Genomic DNA, 19,554 nt, shown 5'->3' with positions numbered 1-19,554 from the left:
TTCCATAACAAGGTATAATTGATAATGAAAAACAGTTTTGAATGCGCATTGACCGAAACTAAATCGTTAATAATAAACATGATAAGGGAGGAAAAATAATCCTCGTAATCTTGGGTTGTAATCTCTCCCTTTTACCACTCGACGCACCCTTATAATATAAGCTGTCGGATGAAATGATATTTTCAAAATGATATCACTACTGAAATGTTTCAACATCGGGATGTCGTGTAAATTTGTTCTGGAATAAATTCGACGAACTAATAATGTTTATCTACAACAAGAACTTTGTCTGCCATTGTAAAAATTATTCATTGGTATTCGACAACAAGTTAACAAGAGTTTTATCTCTTCGAGTATATTCCAGAAAGCAACTATATCATTTAATATAATCAAGTAGACGTAGAATTTCCGTTGGAAAAATATGCATTTCCTTGAGCTACATGTAACTATAAAAAGGCACTATACGGCAGTCGTCGTTTTTACGTGGTTCATGTTTTCTATATTATGAAAAGTTGAGTTCTAATAGATTCTTGAAAATTTAATGTGGTATTTGATGAAATTTTTTTAAAAGAATCCAACTTCTAAGACAAAGAATAGCGAAAGCGTTCGAATGAAGTCTTGCTCTCGGTTTTTATTTACATAAAAAAGAAAGTTTGCAACTCGTACAAAGATCGCCAAAAAATTTAATTGGATGAAAAAACTCGTTTTTAATGGGAAAAATTCAATCGGGAAAAGTTTCTGTAAAGATGGGAGGTAAAATCAAAACTACATTTCACTGGTCCAACAAAAATAATCCCAGGGGACGAAAACTGGCGAATAGAGTGCAGTAATTCAACCCCAATGACAGATGTGTAAGCTGGTGCATTGTCTTGATGTTTTATGGAATTTTCTGTAAAGTTGGAGAGCAAAATCAAAAGTACATTTAATTGGTCCATAAAAAATAATCCCAGGGGACGAAAACTGGCGAATAGAGTGCAGTAATTCAACCCCAATGACAGATGTGTAAGCTGGTGCATTGTCTTGATGTTTTATGGAATTTTCTGTAAAGTTGGAGAGCAAAATCAAAAGTACATTTCACTGGTCCAACAAAAATAATCCCAGGGGACGAAAACTGGCAAATAGAGTGCAGTAATTCAACCCCAATGACAGATGTGTAAGCTGGTGCATTGTCTTGATGTTTTATGGAATTTTCTGTAAAGTTGGGAAGCAAAATCAAAAGTACATTTCACTGGTCCAACAAAAATAATCCCAGGGGACGAAAACTGGCAAATAGAGTGCAGTAATTCAATCCCAATGACAGATGTGTAAGCTGGTGCATTGTCTTGATGTTTTATGGAATTTTCTGTAAAGTTGGAGAGCAAAATCAAAAGTACACTTCACTGGTCCAACAAAAATAATCCCAGGGGACGAAAACTGGCAAATAGAGTGCAGTAATTCAACCCCAATGACAGATGTGTAAGCTGGTGCATTGTCTTGATGTTTTATGGAATTTTCTGTAAAGTTGGGAAGCAAAATCAAAAGTACACTTCACTGGTCCAACAAAATTAATCCCAGGGGACGAAAACTGGCGAATAGAGTGCAGTAATTCAACCCCAATGACAGATGTGTAAGCTGGTGCATTGTCTTGATGTTTTATGGAATTTTCTGTAAAGTTGGGAAGCAAAATCAAAAGTACATTTCACTGGTCCAACAAAAATAATCCCAGGGGACGAAAACTGGCAAATAGAGTGCAGTAATTCAACCCCAATGACAGATGTGTAAGCTGGTGCATTGTCTTGATGTTTTATGGAATTTTCTGTAAAGTTGGGAAGCAAAATCAAAAGTACATTTCACTGGTCCAACAAAAATAATCCCAGGGGACGAAAACTGGCAAATAGAGTGCAGTAATTCAATCCCAATGACAGATGTGTAAGCTGGTGCATTGTCTTGATGTTTTATGGAATTTTCTGTAAAGTTGGAGAGCAAAATCAAAAGTACACTTCACTGGTCCAACAAAAATAATCCCAGGGGACGAAAACTGGCAAATAGAGTGCAGTAATTCAACCCCAATGACAGATGTGTAAGCTGGTGCATTGTCTTGATGTTTTATGGAATTTTCTGTAAAGATGGGAGGTAAAATCAAAACTACATTTCACTGGTCCAACAAAAATAATCCCAGGGGACGAAAACTGGCAAATAGAGTGCAGTAATTCAACCCCAATGACAGATGTGTAAGCTGGTGCATTGTCTTGATGTTTTATGGAATTTTCTGTAAAGTTGGAGAGCAAAATCAAAAGTACATTTAATTGGTCCATAAAAAATAATCCCAGGGGACGAAAACTGGCGAATAGAGTGCAGTAATTCAACCCCAATGACAGATGTGTAAGCTGGTGCATTGTCTTGATGTTTTATGGAATTTTCTGTAAAGTTGGGAAGCAAAATCAAAAGTACATTTAATTGGTCCATAAAAAATAATCCCAGGGGACGAAAACTGGCAAATAGAGTGCAGTAATTCAACCCCAATGACAGATGTGTAAGCTGGTGCATTGTCTTGATGTTTTATGGAATTTTCTGTAAAGTTGGAGAGCAAAATCAAAAGTACATTTAATTGGTCCATAAAAAATAATCCCAGGGGACGAAAACTGGCGAATAGAGTGCAGTAATTCAACCCCAATGACAGATGTGTAAAGCTGGTGCATTGTCTTGATGTTTTATGGAATTTTCTGTAAAGTTGGAGAGCAAAATCAAAAGTACATTTAATTGGTCCATAAAAAATAATCCCAGGGGACGAAAACTGGCGAATAGAGTGCAGTAATTCAACCCCAATGACAGATGTGTAAAGCTGGTGCATTGTCTTGATGTTTTATGGAATTTTCTGTAAAGTTGGAGAGCAAAATCAAAAGTACATTTAATTGGTCCATAAAAAATAATCCCAGGGGACGAAAACTGGCAAATAGAGTGCAGTAATTCAACCCCAATGACAGATGTGTAAGCTGGTGCATTGTCTTGATGTTTTATGGAATTTTCTGTAAAGTTGGGAAGCAAAATCAAAAGTACATTTCACTGGTCCAACAAAAATAATCCCAGGGGACGAAAACTGGCAAATAGAGTGCAGTAATTCAATCCCAATGACAGATGTGTAAGCTGGTGCATTGTCTTGATGTTTTATGGAATTTTCTGTAAAGTTGGGAAGCAAAATCAAAAGTACACTTCACTGGTCCAACAAAATTAATCCCAGGGGACGAAAACTGGCGAATAGAGTGCAGTAATTCAACCCCAATGACAGATGTGTAAACCGGTGCATTCTCTTGATGAAACAACATTTTCTTCTTAATCAAATACGACCTCCATGACCTCACCTGCAGATGGAACGGTCTTCGTCTCCTTTAGAACCGGCTCTACATTGTTTTGATCGATCTTTCTGATGAATAATTCTGTGAAAAATTACCAAACAATCGATTCTTTCTGGAATGTCCAGGTCTTTCCAGGTCTTATTAAACTTTACTTATACCGCCATCTCTAAATCAGGCTTAGATACTTCTGGAACCATCTTCGTAGGTAATACAATTAATGATGAGAATGTTCTGGTCGAAACAGAAAAAAAAAATTGTGAAATTTAACTTAGATATCTGGAATATTTCGCTTTAAAACGTAATAATTAAACTTGTATACCAGAAATTGTACAGATCGTCGTACTAAGATAATTTTCCAAATTAAATTTCCACTTGGAATATCTTCTACCAAGGGAAGCATTTAACTAAGTTTAAAATACGAAATTCAAAGTAAGTATGTGTGTATGTGTGTGTATATGTCTGGTATTGTCGTAATAACAGACTACTTCTTCTAATGAGGAAAATTCGAAAAAGAAAAACTAGAGGGAAACTGTCAAATGCGTGTTTTAAAGAGTTCATTAAAAAAAAATTCAATAGAAAAGTTTCAATAGAAATATTCGCTTATATATTACGAAATAAGTATTATTTAAATATTTAAAACACGATTTTATATAAAGATGAACCAACAGTTGGGTATGATCTGAATGAGGATTTCATGGTGGAACCATTTTTCTATCCATTACATCCCAAACATGCTTCATAAGTGACGGATCTATCGATTGAAAGGACAAGATTGATAAGGGATGTAAGTAATGTGAAAACGGGCTCACGGAAAAGGTCAAATACATACATCTTAATTTTTATAATAAAAATATTCGACCACGTCAATTTTAAATGGATTTGTTCGAAAAAAACATGCACGTGCAGCAATAAATTTCGAAGGAAATTTGTTTATACGTAAGACCGTTTTTCGGGTGTAGAAAAACGTTGAATTCGCAATTTATTTTCAATCTACGACAATAAGATGAAATCATCGAGTACCAAATAAGGATTGTACGAAGGATTATCCATCAATTCGATGTTTTGATTATTGTAAAACGTTTTTTTTTTGACCAGATGGGTGAGAACTCGGAATTGACATTTTTATATCCAATTATAATTTTTGTTGGGTTTGACTCGGCTTATTTTGACAATTAAACTCTCCCAATAGAAAGAAGCTTCTTTTTTCTAATGGTTATCTATATAGAGGGTGATGCGTTAAAACCAAACCCTCGAAAATCGCAAAAAGATTTAACAAATATCGTTTTGTAGCTTTTGGCGAATTTTAATGGGAAATCGAAGGTTTTACCAACTTATTTGGGAGAGAAATTGGTCTCATTTTAAAGGTAATCGTCTAATTGAAGACTTCAAACAAGGATTCGGTGCTGGGTGTAGCAAATTCACAAACAAATGTGTTTTAAGTTCACCCGGGCAACCGGATAAAACCAATCCAGTTCGTGTTGTTTTCCAAGAAAATTTTACAAATCTAAATTTTTCTGTTGATGCAGTCGAAAAGTAGATATTCTAAAGAGTAAAATGCATTTTCTTTAGTTCCGAAATGTTGAGTTTTCGAGGAGATACAGCAGTTTTTTCTTCAGCCGGCGCGAAAACTTTTTTGTAAAATGCGACCTCGAAGTTTGAGCGCATTTTACAAAGAAACGACAGCTCTTGGGGAAAAATCACAAGAAATCTTTTTTGTAGCAAATTTTTTAAACTACATTTTTGTTTCCTTTACTTTTTTCGAAATTCGGCGTAGATTTCGAGTTATTTGTTAATTTCAAAATTTTGTAAATAACTCCCAATCTATGCCGAATTTACGATACTTTACGTACTAAAAAAAACACAATTAATTTTTTACCTTGAAGCACTCCCATTAGATTCCTTTTTTGCTATTTTCACTATTTTTTATTCAAAATTTTCATTCAACTATTGACGTTAAAACTTTACACGTGCACTAAAAATTTCTAAGTTGCGACTTCGAAGTTTGAACGCATTTTACAAAGAAACGACAGCTCTTGGGGAAAAATCACAAGAGATCATTTTTGTAGAAAATTTCTTAAACTACATTTTTGTTTCCTTTACTTTTTTCGAAATTCGGCGTAGATTTCGAGTTATTTGTATTCAACAACTTGTAACCAAATTTGTCAACTATGAAAATATCTAACATCAGTAAAAGTGATTTTTTTCCTATAACAAAGTGAGTTCGAAGGTATAATTGGTCTCATTTTAAAGGTAATCGTCTAATTGAAGATTTCAAACAAGGATTCGGTGCTGGGTGTAGCAAATTCACAAACAAATGTGTTTTAAGTTCACCCGGGCAACCGGATAAAACCAATCCAGTTCGTGTTGTTTTCCAAGAAAATTTTACAAATCTAAATTTTTTGCAGATGCAGTCGAAAAGTAGATATTCTAAAGAGTAAAACGCATTTTCTTTAGTTCCGAAATGTTGAGTTTTCGATGAGATACAGCAGTTTTTTTCTTCAGCCGGCGCGAAAACTTTTTTGTAAGATGCGACCTCGAAGTTTGAGCGCATTTTACAAAGAAACGACAGCTCTTGGGGAAAAATCACAGAAAATCTTTTTTGTAGAAAATTTTTTAAACTACATTTTTGTTTCCTTCACTTTTTTCGAAATTCGGCATAGATTTCGAGTTATTTGTTAATTTCAAAATTTTGTAAATAACTCCCAATCTATGCCGAATTTACGATACTTTACGTACTAAAAAAAAAACACAATTAATTTTTTACCTTGAAGCACTCCCATTAGATTCCTTTTTTGCTATTTTCACTATTTTTTTTTTCAAAATTTTCATTCAACTATTGACGTTAAAACTTTACACGTGCACTAAAAATTTCTAAGTTGCGACCTCGAAGTTTGAGCGCATTTTACAAAGAAACGACAGCTCTTGGGGAAAAATCACAAGAAATCTTTTTTGTAGAAAATTTTTCAAACTACATTTTTGTTCCCTTCACTTTTTTCGAAATTCGGCATAGATTTCGAGTTATTTGTTAATTTCAAAATTTTGTAAATAACTCCCAATCTATGCCGAATTTACGATACTTTACGTACTAAAAAAAAACACAATTAATTTTTTACCTTGAAGCACTCCCATTAGATTCCTTTTTTGCTATTTTCACTATTTTTTTTTCAAAATTTTCATTCAACTATTGACGTTAAAACTTTACACGTGCACTAAAAATTTCTAAGTTGCGACCTCGAAGTTTGAGCGCATTTTACAAAGAAACGACAGCTCTTGGGGAAAAATCACAAAAAATCTTTTTTGTAGAAAATTTTTCAAACTACATTTTTGTTTCCTTCACTTTTTTCGAAATTCGGCATAGATTTCGAGTTATTCGTAAAATTCGAAATTTTGTAAATTTAAACGAAAATTTTGATGTTAACTAGTATCGATTCTGGTTGGAACGAAAAATCTATAAAAAATTCACAATTTCTTATATCCATTATTTTATTCCAGACATGAATATAAGCGACGAAAAAAAAATCTTCCATCAATCTGCATTTAGGTGTTTATTGTGTACTAAACGTTGAAATGCAAAACGGTTTTCCACGCGAAAATTATAACAAATGAAGTCGAATAATACATACTTCCGATTTGTAATGGAAAACCGTGGAAAATGGGAAAAGTTTCTAGTAAACGTTAAGCAAATTTAGCATAAAACAAGAATATGGCACAATTATATATAAAAGAACGATTCGGTACGCAGATACGCGGTACAAAATAAAACTTGTCGTTGTTTATTAATAAATTTTTTTTTCAGACGAAAGAAGATAAAGTACCAAATGTTTCATAAGATGCACCAAAAAGCTACTATCCTAGTAGCTCCTTCTCTTACTAACAGTAGCTGTACCCATCCTCGCTATTTACAAATCACTTTTTTCTCAGCACTAACTCCCGGAGACGTCGTCCAAGCCGTCATAGTTTTGTTCATAACTATCGGAGTACTGGGAGCTAATATGTTATTAATATTAGTTATTAATAGCAGAAAATATTCAAAATACATACATTCTCAGGTACGTATAACATTAATACGCTATTATATTAATTAAAAACGTTAATTAAAGTAGACTATTCGTTGGCGAAACCTTTTCGAAAGTCTATTCGTTATTCTCGGGGCGTTTTTCTTTGTTATCTTTAACAAAATGTTCTAATTTGCCAAAGGGAAAAATACAAATGTAATCAGGATACCCGACAACCACCGAATTAACCTCCTTTACAAGGATCCGATCGTTTATTTCGTTAGTACGGGGAAATATTTCATTCGAATTGTTAACTAGACTAAAAAAATATCGTTTTCGTTTCAGCCGCGCTATCTATTAACGTCTTTAGCAAGTAATGACTTCGCGATGGGATTATTCGTAACACCGTTCGCTATTATTCCTTCTTTGAGACACTGTTGGCCCTACGGAGAACTCGTCTGTCAAATACAGGTGAGCGCCATTATTTATTTACCTTATAAACAATATCCTAGATAAATTAAATTATTTATAATACGAGGGTGGTTATCCAAGTTCCAACCAAATCTATCGAAAATTAATCGCTTGTTTTTTCGAAATAACCGGGCACATCGTCACCGTTCCGTTGGAACAAAGTTGAACGGTGAATTGCGAAGAAAAAAACGTTTTTCGATAATCAAAACATCGTACAATTCATTTTTTGGTACTCGATGATGATGAATTGTTGGTCAACCAATGATTTATGTGTTTAAATCACATGTTTTGGAAGTACCTCAATCTGAAAATGAAGAGATATCCAATTACGAATAGTTTCAAGTACCAACCATCGTGTATTAGTGTTTAAAAATAATATTTTTTCCATTTTTTATGGATTTTTCAAGTAAATCAATTTGTTTTAAGTGGTTTTAACGTCCCACATCAGCCTAAATAATATTGAAACATCGAAAATTGTTGTGTATTACTGTATTATCGTTAGGAAGGGATGACAGAGCTCTTAGCGTTAAAGTGAACGGATTTAACAACCCCATATCCTTTCCAGTGGCGTTACTCGATCGAAAATAAGGATTTTTTTATTTTATTACACAAAAAATATATCGAATTTTGTTCCTGAAAAAGTGTTTTTGCGGGAAGTTTATGGTGAACATCCTCAAGCTGAACGAACGTGCCGAAAGTGATTTACACACGATTTAAAAGTGGTGATTTTTGGCTTCGAACGTCCTGGACAATCAAAAAAGTTTGAAGACGAATAACTGGAAACATTATTCGATGAAGATTATTACCAAAACGTCATTTTTGCATCGGATTGTTACTGGTGATGAAAATTGGATCAATTACGACGATCCCAAGCGTAAAAATTCAACGGCAAAGTCGAATATCCATGGCGCGAAGTTAATGGTGGGATCAGAAGGATGTGCTGTGTTGTGGAACCATCAATTAATCCGTTTGAAGAGAGAGCAGTGGTCAAAAAACGCCCGGAATATGCAATAATTTTCCATCATGACAACGCTCTGCCCCACGTTTCTATTCCGGTTAAGAACTATTTGGAAAACAATGGTTGGGAAGTTTTACCACATCCATCTTATAGCCCAGACTTTGTCCTTTCTGATTATCATTTGTTCGGGTCGATGCAGAACGTTCTCACTGGAATACGGTTCACATCAGAGCAAGATATCAAAAATTGGTTTGATTTGTTGTTGGCTGCAAAGCCGGCGCGGTTCTTTTGGGATAGGATCCAAAAATCGAGAGAAAGATGGGAAAAGGTCATAGTTTCGGATGGGAGATACTATTGCACATGTTTTTCTTAAATAAACGTTCAAATTTTGACAAAAAAAACGCACCGCAACATTATAATTTGTAAAGTTCAGTCAATTTTGAGTTATATAGTGAAGTAAATCGAAATTTTTCACGGAATATTTTGAAAAATTTCGTTGCATTACGTGTTTTTAAAATCATACAACGATATTTATTCTTTTTACTCATCGACTTCTATCCCTAAATTAGATATTTCCAATCATATATGTAAAAATCGTTTATTTCGTTTTATTTTCATTGAAAATAATTTAATTTTTGTATCGACTCGTATAATACATACTTATTCGTCAAATGATATAAACGATGATTCTGTGGGTGTTTCAAAGGAAACGAGTTTCCATGAAAAATGATCTTTCAGCTGATAATTATCTGTCGAGTTCGCTGAAACCGTAATATATCATTCCGAGTGAAAATATTCACACTTTATCCAAAAGTTTACTCATGCAAAAATTCTTTGTCCGAATTCATATTTTAACAAATTCGATACAAGATAAAAATAATCAAAAAGACAAATCGTAGAAAAATTATTCGAAAATAACTAAAAAGATCAAACCTACCTAACGTATTAGTAAATTGTACTTTGACTTTGTCGCACTATAACTCGTGAACTTCATTAAAACGTATGTGTTGATGGTTACATTTCGACTTTGTAAGTGTGGAACTGCGAGCTTACGTAACTCGTCCTTTCCTACTCTTATGCAAAGGATACAAAAAGAAATCCTGGTGAATCCAATCGAGAACATCAAACATTTCGATAGAATTATCAATCAAAACAGCTAATATACGTCAAAATGGCAGCTGTGGGGTAAACAATCGATTTATATAGTTTCAGTTTTTTCCGGTAGCGAGTTTTATTTAAACTGTTTTCCTTCAATAAACTTTGTATTCAAGATTATCAATTTTGATTAATTACTGTGATAACTCGGTGGTAACTGGAAGGTACAAAAACGATTTTAACCCCATTACATAGAAACTACAAAAGTATTTGTTTACCCCACGGTGGTCATTTTTAAACGAACCTCACCTGATTTTGACAATTCGTTATTTTACTCGATTAAATTATGGTTTTTGACAAGTGTGTGTTCAAAATGAGACAAAATCGAAACCGGAAACATACAGTTGAAACTAATAAAAGCGTATCATATTGAAAAGGATACAAAAAGAAATCCAATCGGAATTATCATACATTTCGATCGAATTATCGAGCAAAACAGCTAATATACGTCAAAATGGCAGCTGTGGGGTAAACAATCGATTTATATAGTTTCAGTTTTTTCCGGTAGTGAGTTTTATTTAAACTGTTTTCCTTCAATAAACTTTGTATCCAAGATTATCAAACTTGATTAATTACTGTGATAACTGAAAGGTACAAAAACGATTTTAACCCAATTATATAGAAATTACAAAAGTATTTGTTTACCCCACGGTGGTCATTTTTAAATGAACCTCATCTGATTTTGACAATCTGTTATTTTACTCGATTAAATTATGGTTTTTGACAAGTGTGTGTTCAAAATGAGACAAAATCGAAACCGGAAACATACAGTTGAAACTAATAAAAGCGTATCATATTGAAAAGGATACAAAAAGAAATCCAATCGAGATCATCAAACATTTCGATCGAATTATCAATCAAAACAGCTAATATAAGTCAAAATGGCAGCTGTGGGGTAAACAATCGATTTATATAGTTTCAGTTTTTTCAGGTAGTGAGTTTTTTTTAAACTGTTTTCTTTCAATAAACTTTGTATTCAAGATTATCAATTTTGATTAATTACTGTGATAACTGAAATGTACAAAAACGATTTTAACCCAATTACATAGAAATTACAAAAGTATTTGTTTACCCCACGGTGGTCATTTTTAAATGAACCTCAGCTGATTTTGACAATTCGTTATTTTACTCGATTAAATTATCGTTTTTGACAAGTGTGTGTTCAAAATGAGACAAAATCGAAACCGGAAACATACAGTTGAAACTAATAAAAGCGTATCATATTGAAAAGGATACAAAAAGAAATCCAATCGGAATTATTATACATTTCGATCGAATTATCAATCAAAACAGCTAATATACGTCAAAATGGCAGCTGTGGGGTAAACAATCGATTTATATAGTTTCAGTTTTTTCCGGTAGCGAGTTTTATTTAAACTGTTTTCCTTCAATAAACTTTGTATTCAAGATTATCAAACGTGATTAATTACTGTGATAACTCGGTGGTAACTGGAAGGTACAAAAACGATTTTAACCCCATTACATAGAAACTACAAAAGTATTTGTTTACCCCACGGTGGTCATTTTTAAACGAACCTCACCTGATTTTGACAATTCGTTATTTTACTCGATTAAATTATGGTTTTTGACAAGTGTGTGTTCAAAATGAGACAAAATCGAAACCGAAAACATACAGTTGAAACTAATAAAAGCGTATCATATTGAAAAGGATACAAAAAGAAATCCAATCGGAATTATCATACATTTCGATCGAATTATCGAGCAAAACAGCTAATATACGTCAAAATGGCAGCTGTGGGGTAAACAATCGATTTATATAGTTTCAGTTTTTTCCGGTAGTGAGTTTTTTTAAACTGTTTTCCTTCAATAAACTTTGTATCCAAGATTATCAAACTTGATTAATTACTGTGATAACTGAAAGGTACAAAAACGATTTTAACCCAATTATATAGAAATTACAAAAGTATTTGTTTACCCCACGGTGGTCATTTTTAAATGAACCTCATCTGATTTTGACAATCTGTTATTTTACTCGATTAAATTATGGTTTTTGACAAGTGTGTGTTCAAAATGAGACAAAATCGAAACCGGAAACATACAGTTGAAACTAATAAAAGCGTATCATATTGAAAAGGATACAAAAAGAAATCCAATCGAGATCATCAAACATTTCGATCGAATTATCAATCAAAACAGCTAATATAAGTCAAAATGGCAGCTGTGGGGTAAACAATCGATTTATATAGTTTCAGTTTTTTCAGGTAGTGAGTTTTTTTTAAACTGTTTTCTTTCAATAAACTTTGTATTCAAGATTATCAATTTTGATTAATTACTGTGATAACTGAAATGTACAAAAACGATTTTAACCCAATTACATAGAAATTACAAAAGTATTTGTTTACCCCACGGTGGTCATTTTTAAACGAACCTCACCTGATTTTGACAATTCGTTATTTTACTCGATTAAATTATGGTTTTTGACAAGTGTGTGTTCAAAATGAGACAAAATCGAAACCGAAAACATACAGTTGAAACTAATAAAAGCGTATCATATTGAAAAGGATACAAAAAGAAATCCAATCGAGATCATCAAACATTTCGATCGAATTATCAATCAAAACAGCTAATATAAGTCAAAATGGCAGCTGTGGGGTAAACAATCGATTTATATAGTTTCAGTTTTTTCAGGTAGTGAGTTTTTTTTAAACTGTTTTCTTTCAATAAACTTTGTATTCAAGATTATCAATTTTGATTAATTACTGTGATAACTGAAATGTACAAAAACGATTTTAACCCAATTACATAGAAATTACAAAAGTATTTGTTTACCCCACGGTGGTCATTTTTAAATGAACCTCAGCTGATTTTGACAATTCGTTATTTTACTCGATTAAATTATCGTTTTTGACAAGTGTGTGTTCAAAATGAGACAAAATCGAAACCGGAAACATACAGTTGAAACTAATAAAAGCGTATCATATTGAAAAGGATACAAAAAGAAATCCAATCGAGATCATCAAACATTTCGATCGAATTATCAATCAAAACAGCTAATATACGTCAAAATGGCAGCTGTGGGGTAAACAATCGATTTATATAGTTTCAGTTTTTTCCGGTAGCGAGTTTTATTTAAACTGTTTTCCTTCAATAAACTTTGTATTCAAGATTATCAAACGTGATTAATTACTGTGATAACTCGGTGGTAACTGGAAGGTACAAAAACGATTTTAACCCCATTACATAGAAACTACAAAAGTATTTGTTTACCCCACGGTGGTCATTTTTAAACGAACCTCACCTGATTTTGACAATTCGTTATTTTACTCGATTAAATTATGGTTTTTGACAAGTGTGTGTTCAAAATGAGACAAAATCGAAACCGGAAACATACAGTTGAAACTAATAAAAGCGTATCATATTGAAAAGGATACAAAAAGAAATCCAATCGGAATTATCATACATTTCGATCGAATTATCGAGCAAAACAGCTAATATACGTCAAAATGGCAGCTGTGGGGTAAACAATCGATTTATATAGTTTCAGTTTTTTCCGGTAGTGAGTTTTTTTAAACTGTTTTCTTTCAATAAACTTTGTATTCAAGATTATCAATTTTGATTAATTACTGTGATAACTGAAATGTACAAAAACGATTTTAACCCAATTACATAGAAATTACAAAAGTATTTGTTTACCCCACGGTGGTCATTTTTAAATGAACCTCAGCTGATTTTGACAATTCGTTATTTTACTCGATTAAATTATCGTTTTTGACAAGTGTGTGTTCAAAATGAGACAAAATCGAAACCGGAAACATACAGTTGAAACTAATAAAAGCGTATTAATTGAAAAGGATTTTTATACGTTGATTACAGGCGTTGCTAAGAGGTGCCATAAGTCAACAAAGTGCTGTGATATTAATTTGTATGGCAATGGACAGATATTTATGTATGCTGTACCCAGCCAGATATCACAAGCATTCCAGTAAAAAAGTAAGTACTTGACGTTAAAATAATAATAAAAATTTGGTTTCTTCATTCTTACATTATCGATTCTCATATTTATTTCGATTTATACCCCAATTTTAATAATAATTACGAAGGAATCCTGTTATAGTTGACCAATTATCATATCAAATGATCCTCGTCAGTACAGCTCACTTTTTTCATGAAATTAACTAAGGAATACGTCGATTTCTACTTTGATTTATAGAAAAAAAAGATAAATAACATTATTCGATCTGAAAAACGAAGTTAATTATATAAATTGGACTGTAGACTTGTATAATAAATCTGAACGTAGCACTTGATAGATTTCTCGGATTATTACCTTCTTGTAATTCGAAGGAGATTCATTTACAGTGGATACCCAGATTAAAACGACCTTTTTCAACTATAATTTTCGAAAATACTACAGTCAATTTGTAACCTTTTAAGATTGTCGTTGTTTCTATTTCGAAAGATTAAACCTCGTCGTCTTAAACACGCTTCAACCTTGAAACCATCAGCACGAAACGTCGTTTCGGTTACGGGGTTTCCATTAGTTCACTTTCCGTTATTCAACACCTGCAAATGGAAAAAATCGCGTACCTACTCGAGATTTACCTGTCGAGAAGAAAAAACATCGATTAAAATAAAAAAAAAAAATTATTAAATAACGAAAAACAATAGTTTTCATTTTTATCTCGAGCGGAAACTATTTTCTGAAACAGAAAATTAATCGAATCCCGTCGAGATACGTGTGAACAGTAATTTTCTAAATTGGGAAAAGGTTTAATTACTTATAGGAGGTTTTTGGGACTGTTTTATGGGAAAAAGTAGATACGAAAAACGATATTTCGAAATTTTATGACGAAATGAATTTATAAAATTAACAACGTCGTAATCAAAACGTTGTTTTTCATAACCAAATAAGTTGGCTGCACTATTTTCATTTTTATTTGAAATTTCTGTTACTAAATTCTGATGGGGTAATTAGAGCGAACTGGAATATCTCCGGAATCGAACTCAAATCTCGACTTTACGTAGAAATTAACAATACAACAGATAATTTGGAAGAAAATTAGTAATCTTCAGATTCGTGGTTGAAATTAAAGCTTCGTTACATCCCCTTCAAACTGAAACTCAAAGAATATACCTTCGAATTCAATACAACGATGAAATGTTTTTTGTAACATCCACTTTTACCTTTGATGAAAATTTATTTCGAAAAAATAAACAACCACTTATATACATCGTTATTTTTATTATAAGATTGAATTTTTATCAAAGATGGAACGAAAATGGTTAATGGAAGTGATTCGAGTCGAAAAAAACACGATATTCAATTAATTTTAGTAGCAGGAAGTTTGGATTTAAGCGATCAATCATAATCGATTCACACACGTCTAAGAAACTAAGAGTTATTTTCGAAAAAAATCTATTGGAAACATCGACTTTGTATAAAGATATTAACGAATTGGAAAAACGTTTTAAATATTGAAATAACGTCCGAAAAACTTGATGTAATCGAATCCTTTTAATTTATCGATGTTCTGAAAAAATAAAACTGAAAAATGTCGTACTCAATTTACTCGGAAATTTGGAAATTAATGACGCAATCGTTTCCCTTTTTCCACAAAATGAAAGATAATTTTTTCACGCTTATTTAATAAGAAAAATCATTATTTTCTCGGATCGTTTTTTCATCGAAAATAATCTAAATTATCTTACAAATCTATATCGCGTATAATTTTTTTTTTTTGATACAACAAATTTCTGGACTCTAATCTTAATATTCGATCTCATCAATTTCAAATCGCGTTATCCCCTAGGATATGGATATTCAGTTTTTGCTTAGGAGTTTCGTCGAGTAATCGAAAAAAAAACTTAACCGCGAGTCGACTAGATTCGGGAGAATTGAGATGGGGGCGGCAGTTTAAACGAAATAACATTTACTGTAAAGTATATTTCAATTAATGTTGCTTGAAATTTTCTATCGAATCTCCATCTAGGTTAATATAAAGAAAAAAACCGTGGAAATCGTGCCCCAAAATATTCCAGAAATTAACCGAAACCTCTTCAAAATTTTGGAACCGAAACACGAAAGCTCGTCCACCATTTAAGCAGATTTGACTCGCTGCGATTTATGACCGATTATTTGGATGAAATTGAGTATAAATAAAAAAGTTTGAAATATTTCCGGCTGGGGATTTATGAACGACTCCCATCTCTATAATCGATTCCGTTCTCCGGGGAAGTGAACAATGGACGGCGAAAGTCATTTTTCTTTGGAGATTTTTTGGTGATTGTAACACTATCTGCGGATAATGTTCTAATTTGGAGCAGAATGGAGACGACGAACGGCCGAATATGTCGCTGATAAGCGACACGTAATTACCGTCCGTATGACGAGCGAAAATTTTCGTTATAGAAACGAAAATTTCGACTTTTAAAACGACGTTAACATAAAAACAATTCCGTATACTTATATTTCACGTCGATATCTTTTTAGCGATGATACTAGTTTCCACGATATAAAAACCCTCGGAAGAGATTGTCATCGGAACCCCGATAAAGCGGTCAAATCTAAGAAAAATCCACCACGAAAAAACTTCTTTTCGAATGTTTGATCGATAGATGGCCAGATACCGTATCCGAAGGTGGCATTTTCATAAAAGACCCGCTTCGATAACGAACAAAATATGGGTTGTTACGAAAAAATTGATTTATGTTCCAGAAAATCGATTATTACTTTTATTCGAATAAAAATATTCCTTCGGCAAATCAAGTTACGAAATTATTTAATCCCGAAACAAAAATCGCATCATAAAAAGATCAAATCTGATAATTTTTCAATTATTTCGAGTGTTTTATTACGTTTTATATCTTTGTGGAAACCCTCTGGAACCAAGGTACACTCAATATTTTACCTTAGATTCAATTTCGTGAGTTCGAACTGAATTTATCAAAGTGAAACAACTCAATTTTCAACATTTTAGGTTTTGGGGTTTAGTCTTATCACGTTTTTATCTAAAAAACGGTGCGTTTCGATTTTCACATTTCATTTTTGAGCTCAAGACCAAGGTACACTCAATATTTGTCCTTAGGTTGAATTTCGTGAGTTCGAACTAAATTTATCAAAGTGAAACAACTCAATTTTCAACATTTTAGGTTTTGGGGTTTAGTCTTATCACGTTTTTATCTAAAAAACGTCGCGTTTCGATTTTCACATTTCATTTTTGAGCTTGAGACCAAGGTACACTCAATATTTGTCCTTAGGTTCAATTTCGTGAGTTCGAACTGAATTTATCAAAGTGAAACAACTCAATTTTCAACATTTTAGGTTTTGGGGTTTAGTCTTATCACGTTTTTATCTAAAAAACGTCGCGTTTCGATTTTCACATTTCATTTTTGAGCTTGAGACCAAGGTACACTCAATATTTGTCCTTAGGTTCAATTTCGTGAGTTCGAACTGAATTTATCAAAGTGAAACAACTCAATTTTCAACATTTTAGGTTTTGGGGTTTAGTCTTATCACGTTTTTATCTAAAAAACGTCGCGTTTCGATTTTCACATTTCATTTTTGAGCTTGAGACCAAGGTACACTCAATATTTGTCCTTAGGTTCAATTTCGTGAGTTCGAACTGAATTTATCAAAGTGAAACAACTCAATTTTCAACATTTTAGGTTTTGGGGTTTAGTCTTATCACGTTTTTATCTAAAAAACGTCGCGTTTCGATTTTCACATTTCATTTTTGAGCTTGAGACCAAGGTACACTCAATATTTGTCCTTAGGTTCAATTTCGTGAGTTCGAGCTGAATTTATCAAAGTGAAACAACTCAATTTTCAACATTTTAGGTTTTGGGGTTTAGTCTTATCACGTTTTTATCTAAAAAACGTCGCGTTTCGATTTTCACATTTCATTTTTGAGCTTGAGACCAAGGTACACTCAATATTTGTCCTTAGGTTCAATTTCGTGAGTTCGAACTGAATTTATCAAAGTGAAACAACTCAATTTTCAACATTTTAGGTTTTGGGGTTTAGTTTTATCACGTTTTTATCTAAAAAACGTCGCGTTTCGATTTTCACATTTCATTTTTGAGCTCAAGACCAAGGTACACTCAATATTTGTCCTTAGGTTCAATTTCGTGAGTTCGAACTGAATTTATCAAAGTGAAACAACTCAATTTTCAACATTTTAGGTTTTTGGGTTTAGTCTTATCACGTTTTTATCTAAAAAACGTCGCGTTTCGATTTTCACATTTCATTTTTGAGCTCAAGACCAAGGCACACTCAATATTTGTCCTTAGGTTGAATTTCGTGAGTTCGAACTGAATTTATCAAAGTGAAACAACTCAATTTTCAACATTTTAGGTTTTGGGGTTTAGTTTTATCACGTTTTTATCTAAAAAACGTCGCGTTTCGATTTTCACATTTCATTTTTGAGCTCAAGACCAAGGCACACTCAATATTTGTCCTTAGGTTCAATTTCGTGAGTTCGAACTGAATTTATCAAAGTGAAACAACTCAATTTTCAACATTTTAGGTTTTTGGGTTTAGTCTTATCACGTTTTTATCTAAAAAACGTCGCGTTTCGATTTTCACATTTCATTTTTGAGCTCAAGACCAAGGCACACTCAATATTTGTCCTTAGGTTCAATTTCGTGAGTTCGAGCTGAATTTATCAAAGTGAAACAACTCAATTTTCAACATTTTAGGTTTTGGGGTTTAGTCTTATCACGTTTTTATCTAAAAAACGTCGCGTTTCGATTTTCACATTTCATTTTTGAGCTTGAGACCAAGGCACACTCAATATTTGTCCTTAGGTTCAATTTCGTGAGTTCGAACTGAATTTATCAAAGTGAAACAACTCAATTTTCAACATTTTAGGTTTTGGGGTTTAGTCTTATCACGTTTTTATCTAAAAAACGTCGCGTTTCGATTTTCACATTTCATTTTTGAGCTTGAGACCAAGGTACACTCAATATTTGTCCTTAGGTTCAATTTCGTGAGTTCGAACTGAATTTATCAAAGTGAAACAACTCAATTTTCAACATTTTAGGTTTTGGGGTTTAGTTTTATCACGTTTTTATCTAAAAAACGTCGCGTTTCGATTTTCACATTTCATTTTTGAGCTCAAGACCAAGGTACACTCAATATTTGTCCTTAGGTTCAATTTCGTGAGTTCGAACTGAATTTATCAAAGTGAAACAACTCAATTTTCAACATTTTAGGTTTTTGGGTTTAGTCTTATCACGTTTTTATCTAAAAAACGTCGCGTTTCGATTTTCACATTTCATTTTTGAGCTCAAGACCAAGGCACACTCAATATTTGTCCTTAGGTTGAATTTCGTGAGTTCGAACTGAATTTATCAAAGTGAAACAACTCAATTTTCAACATTTTAGGTTTTGGGGTTTAGTTTTATCACGTTTTTATCTAAAAAACGTCGCGTTTCGATTTTCACATTTCATTTTTGAGCTCAAGACCAAGGCACACTCAATATTTGTCCTTAGGTTCAATTTCGTGAGTTCGAACTGAATTTATCAAAGTGAAACAACTCAATTTTCAACATTTTAGGTTTTTGGGTTTAGTCTTATCACGTTTTTATCTAAAAAACGTCGCGTTTCGATTTTCACATTTCATTTTTGAGCTCAAGACCAAGGCACACTCAATATTTGTCCTTAGGTTCAATTTCGTGAGTT

The 19,554-nt window shown here is 32.8% G+C and overlaps 1 protein-coding gene across 4 annotated transcripts in view; it reads left to right on the top strand.

The window, feature by feature from the left end:
- Nucleotides 1-19,554, top strand: part of LOC130444392 (trace amine-associated receptor 1) — a 76,914-nt gene that overhangs the window by 45,577 nt on the left and 11,783 nt on the right. For 2 of the 4 annotated variants that reach the window (XM_056779495.1, XM_056779494.1), the window contains exons 2-4: nt 7,129-7,381; nt 7,673-7,798; nt 13,746-13,862. In XM_056779495.1, coding sequence (XP_056635473.1) covers nt 7,151-7,381; nt 7,673-7,798; nt 13,746-13,862 — 474 coding nt within the window. In that variant the 5' untranslated portion in view covers nt 7,129-7,150. Of the gene's footprint in view, nt 1-6,824; nt 7,067-7,128; nt 7,382-7,672; nt 7,799-13,745; nt 13,863-19,554 lie in introns of all 4 variants that reach the window. The other 2 variants (XM_056779493.1, XM_056779496.1) reach the window with 2 other exon arrangements.

The sequence above is a fragment of the Diorhabda sublineata genome, chromosome 5 (assembly GCF_026230105.1).
Source record: "Diorhabda sublineata isolate icDioSubl1.1 chromosome 5, icDioSubl1.1, whole genome shotgun sequence".
Classification (NCBI taxonomy): domain Eukaryota; kingdom Metazoa; phylum Arthropoda; class Insecta; order Coleoptera; family Chrysomelidae; genus Diorhabda; species Diorhabda sublineata.
The sequence above is the reverse complement of the archived record's forward strand: the minus strand, read 5'-3'. Positions and strand labels throughout refer to the sequence as shown.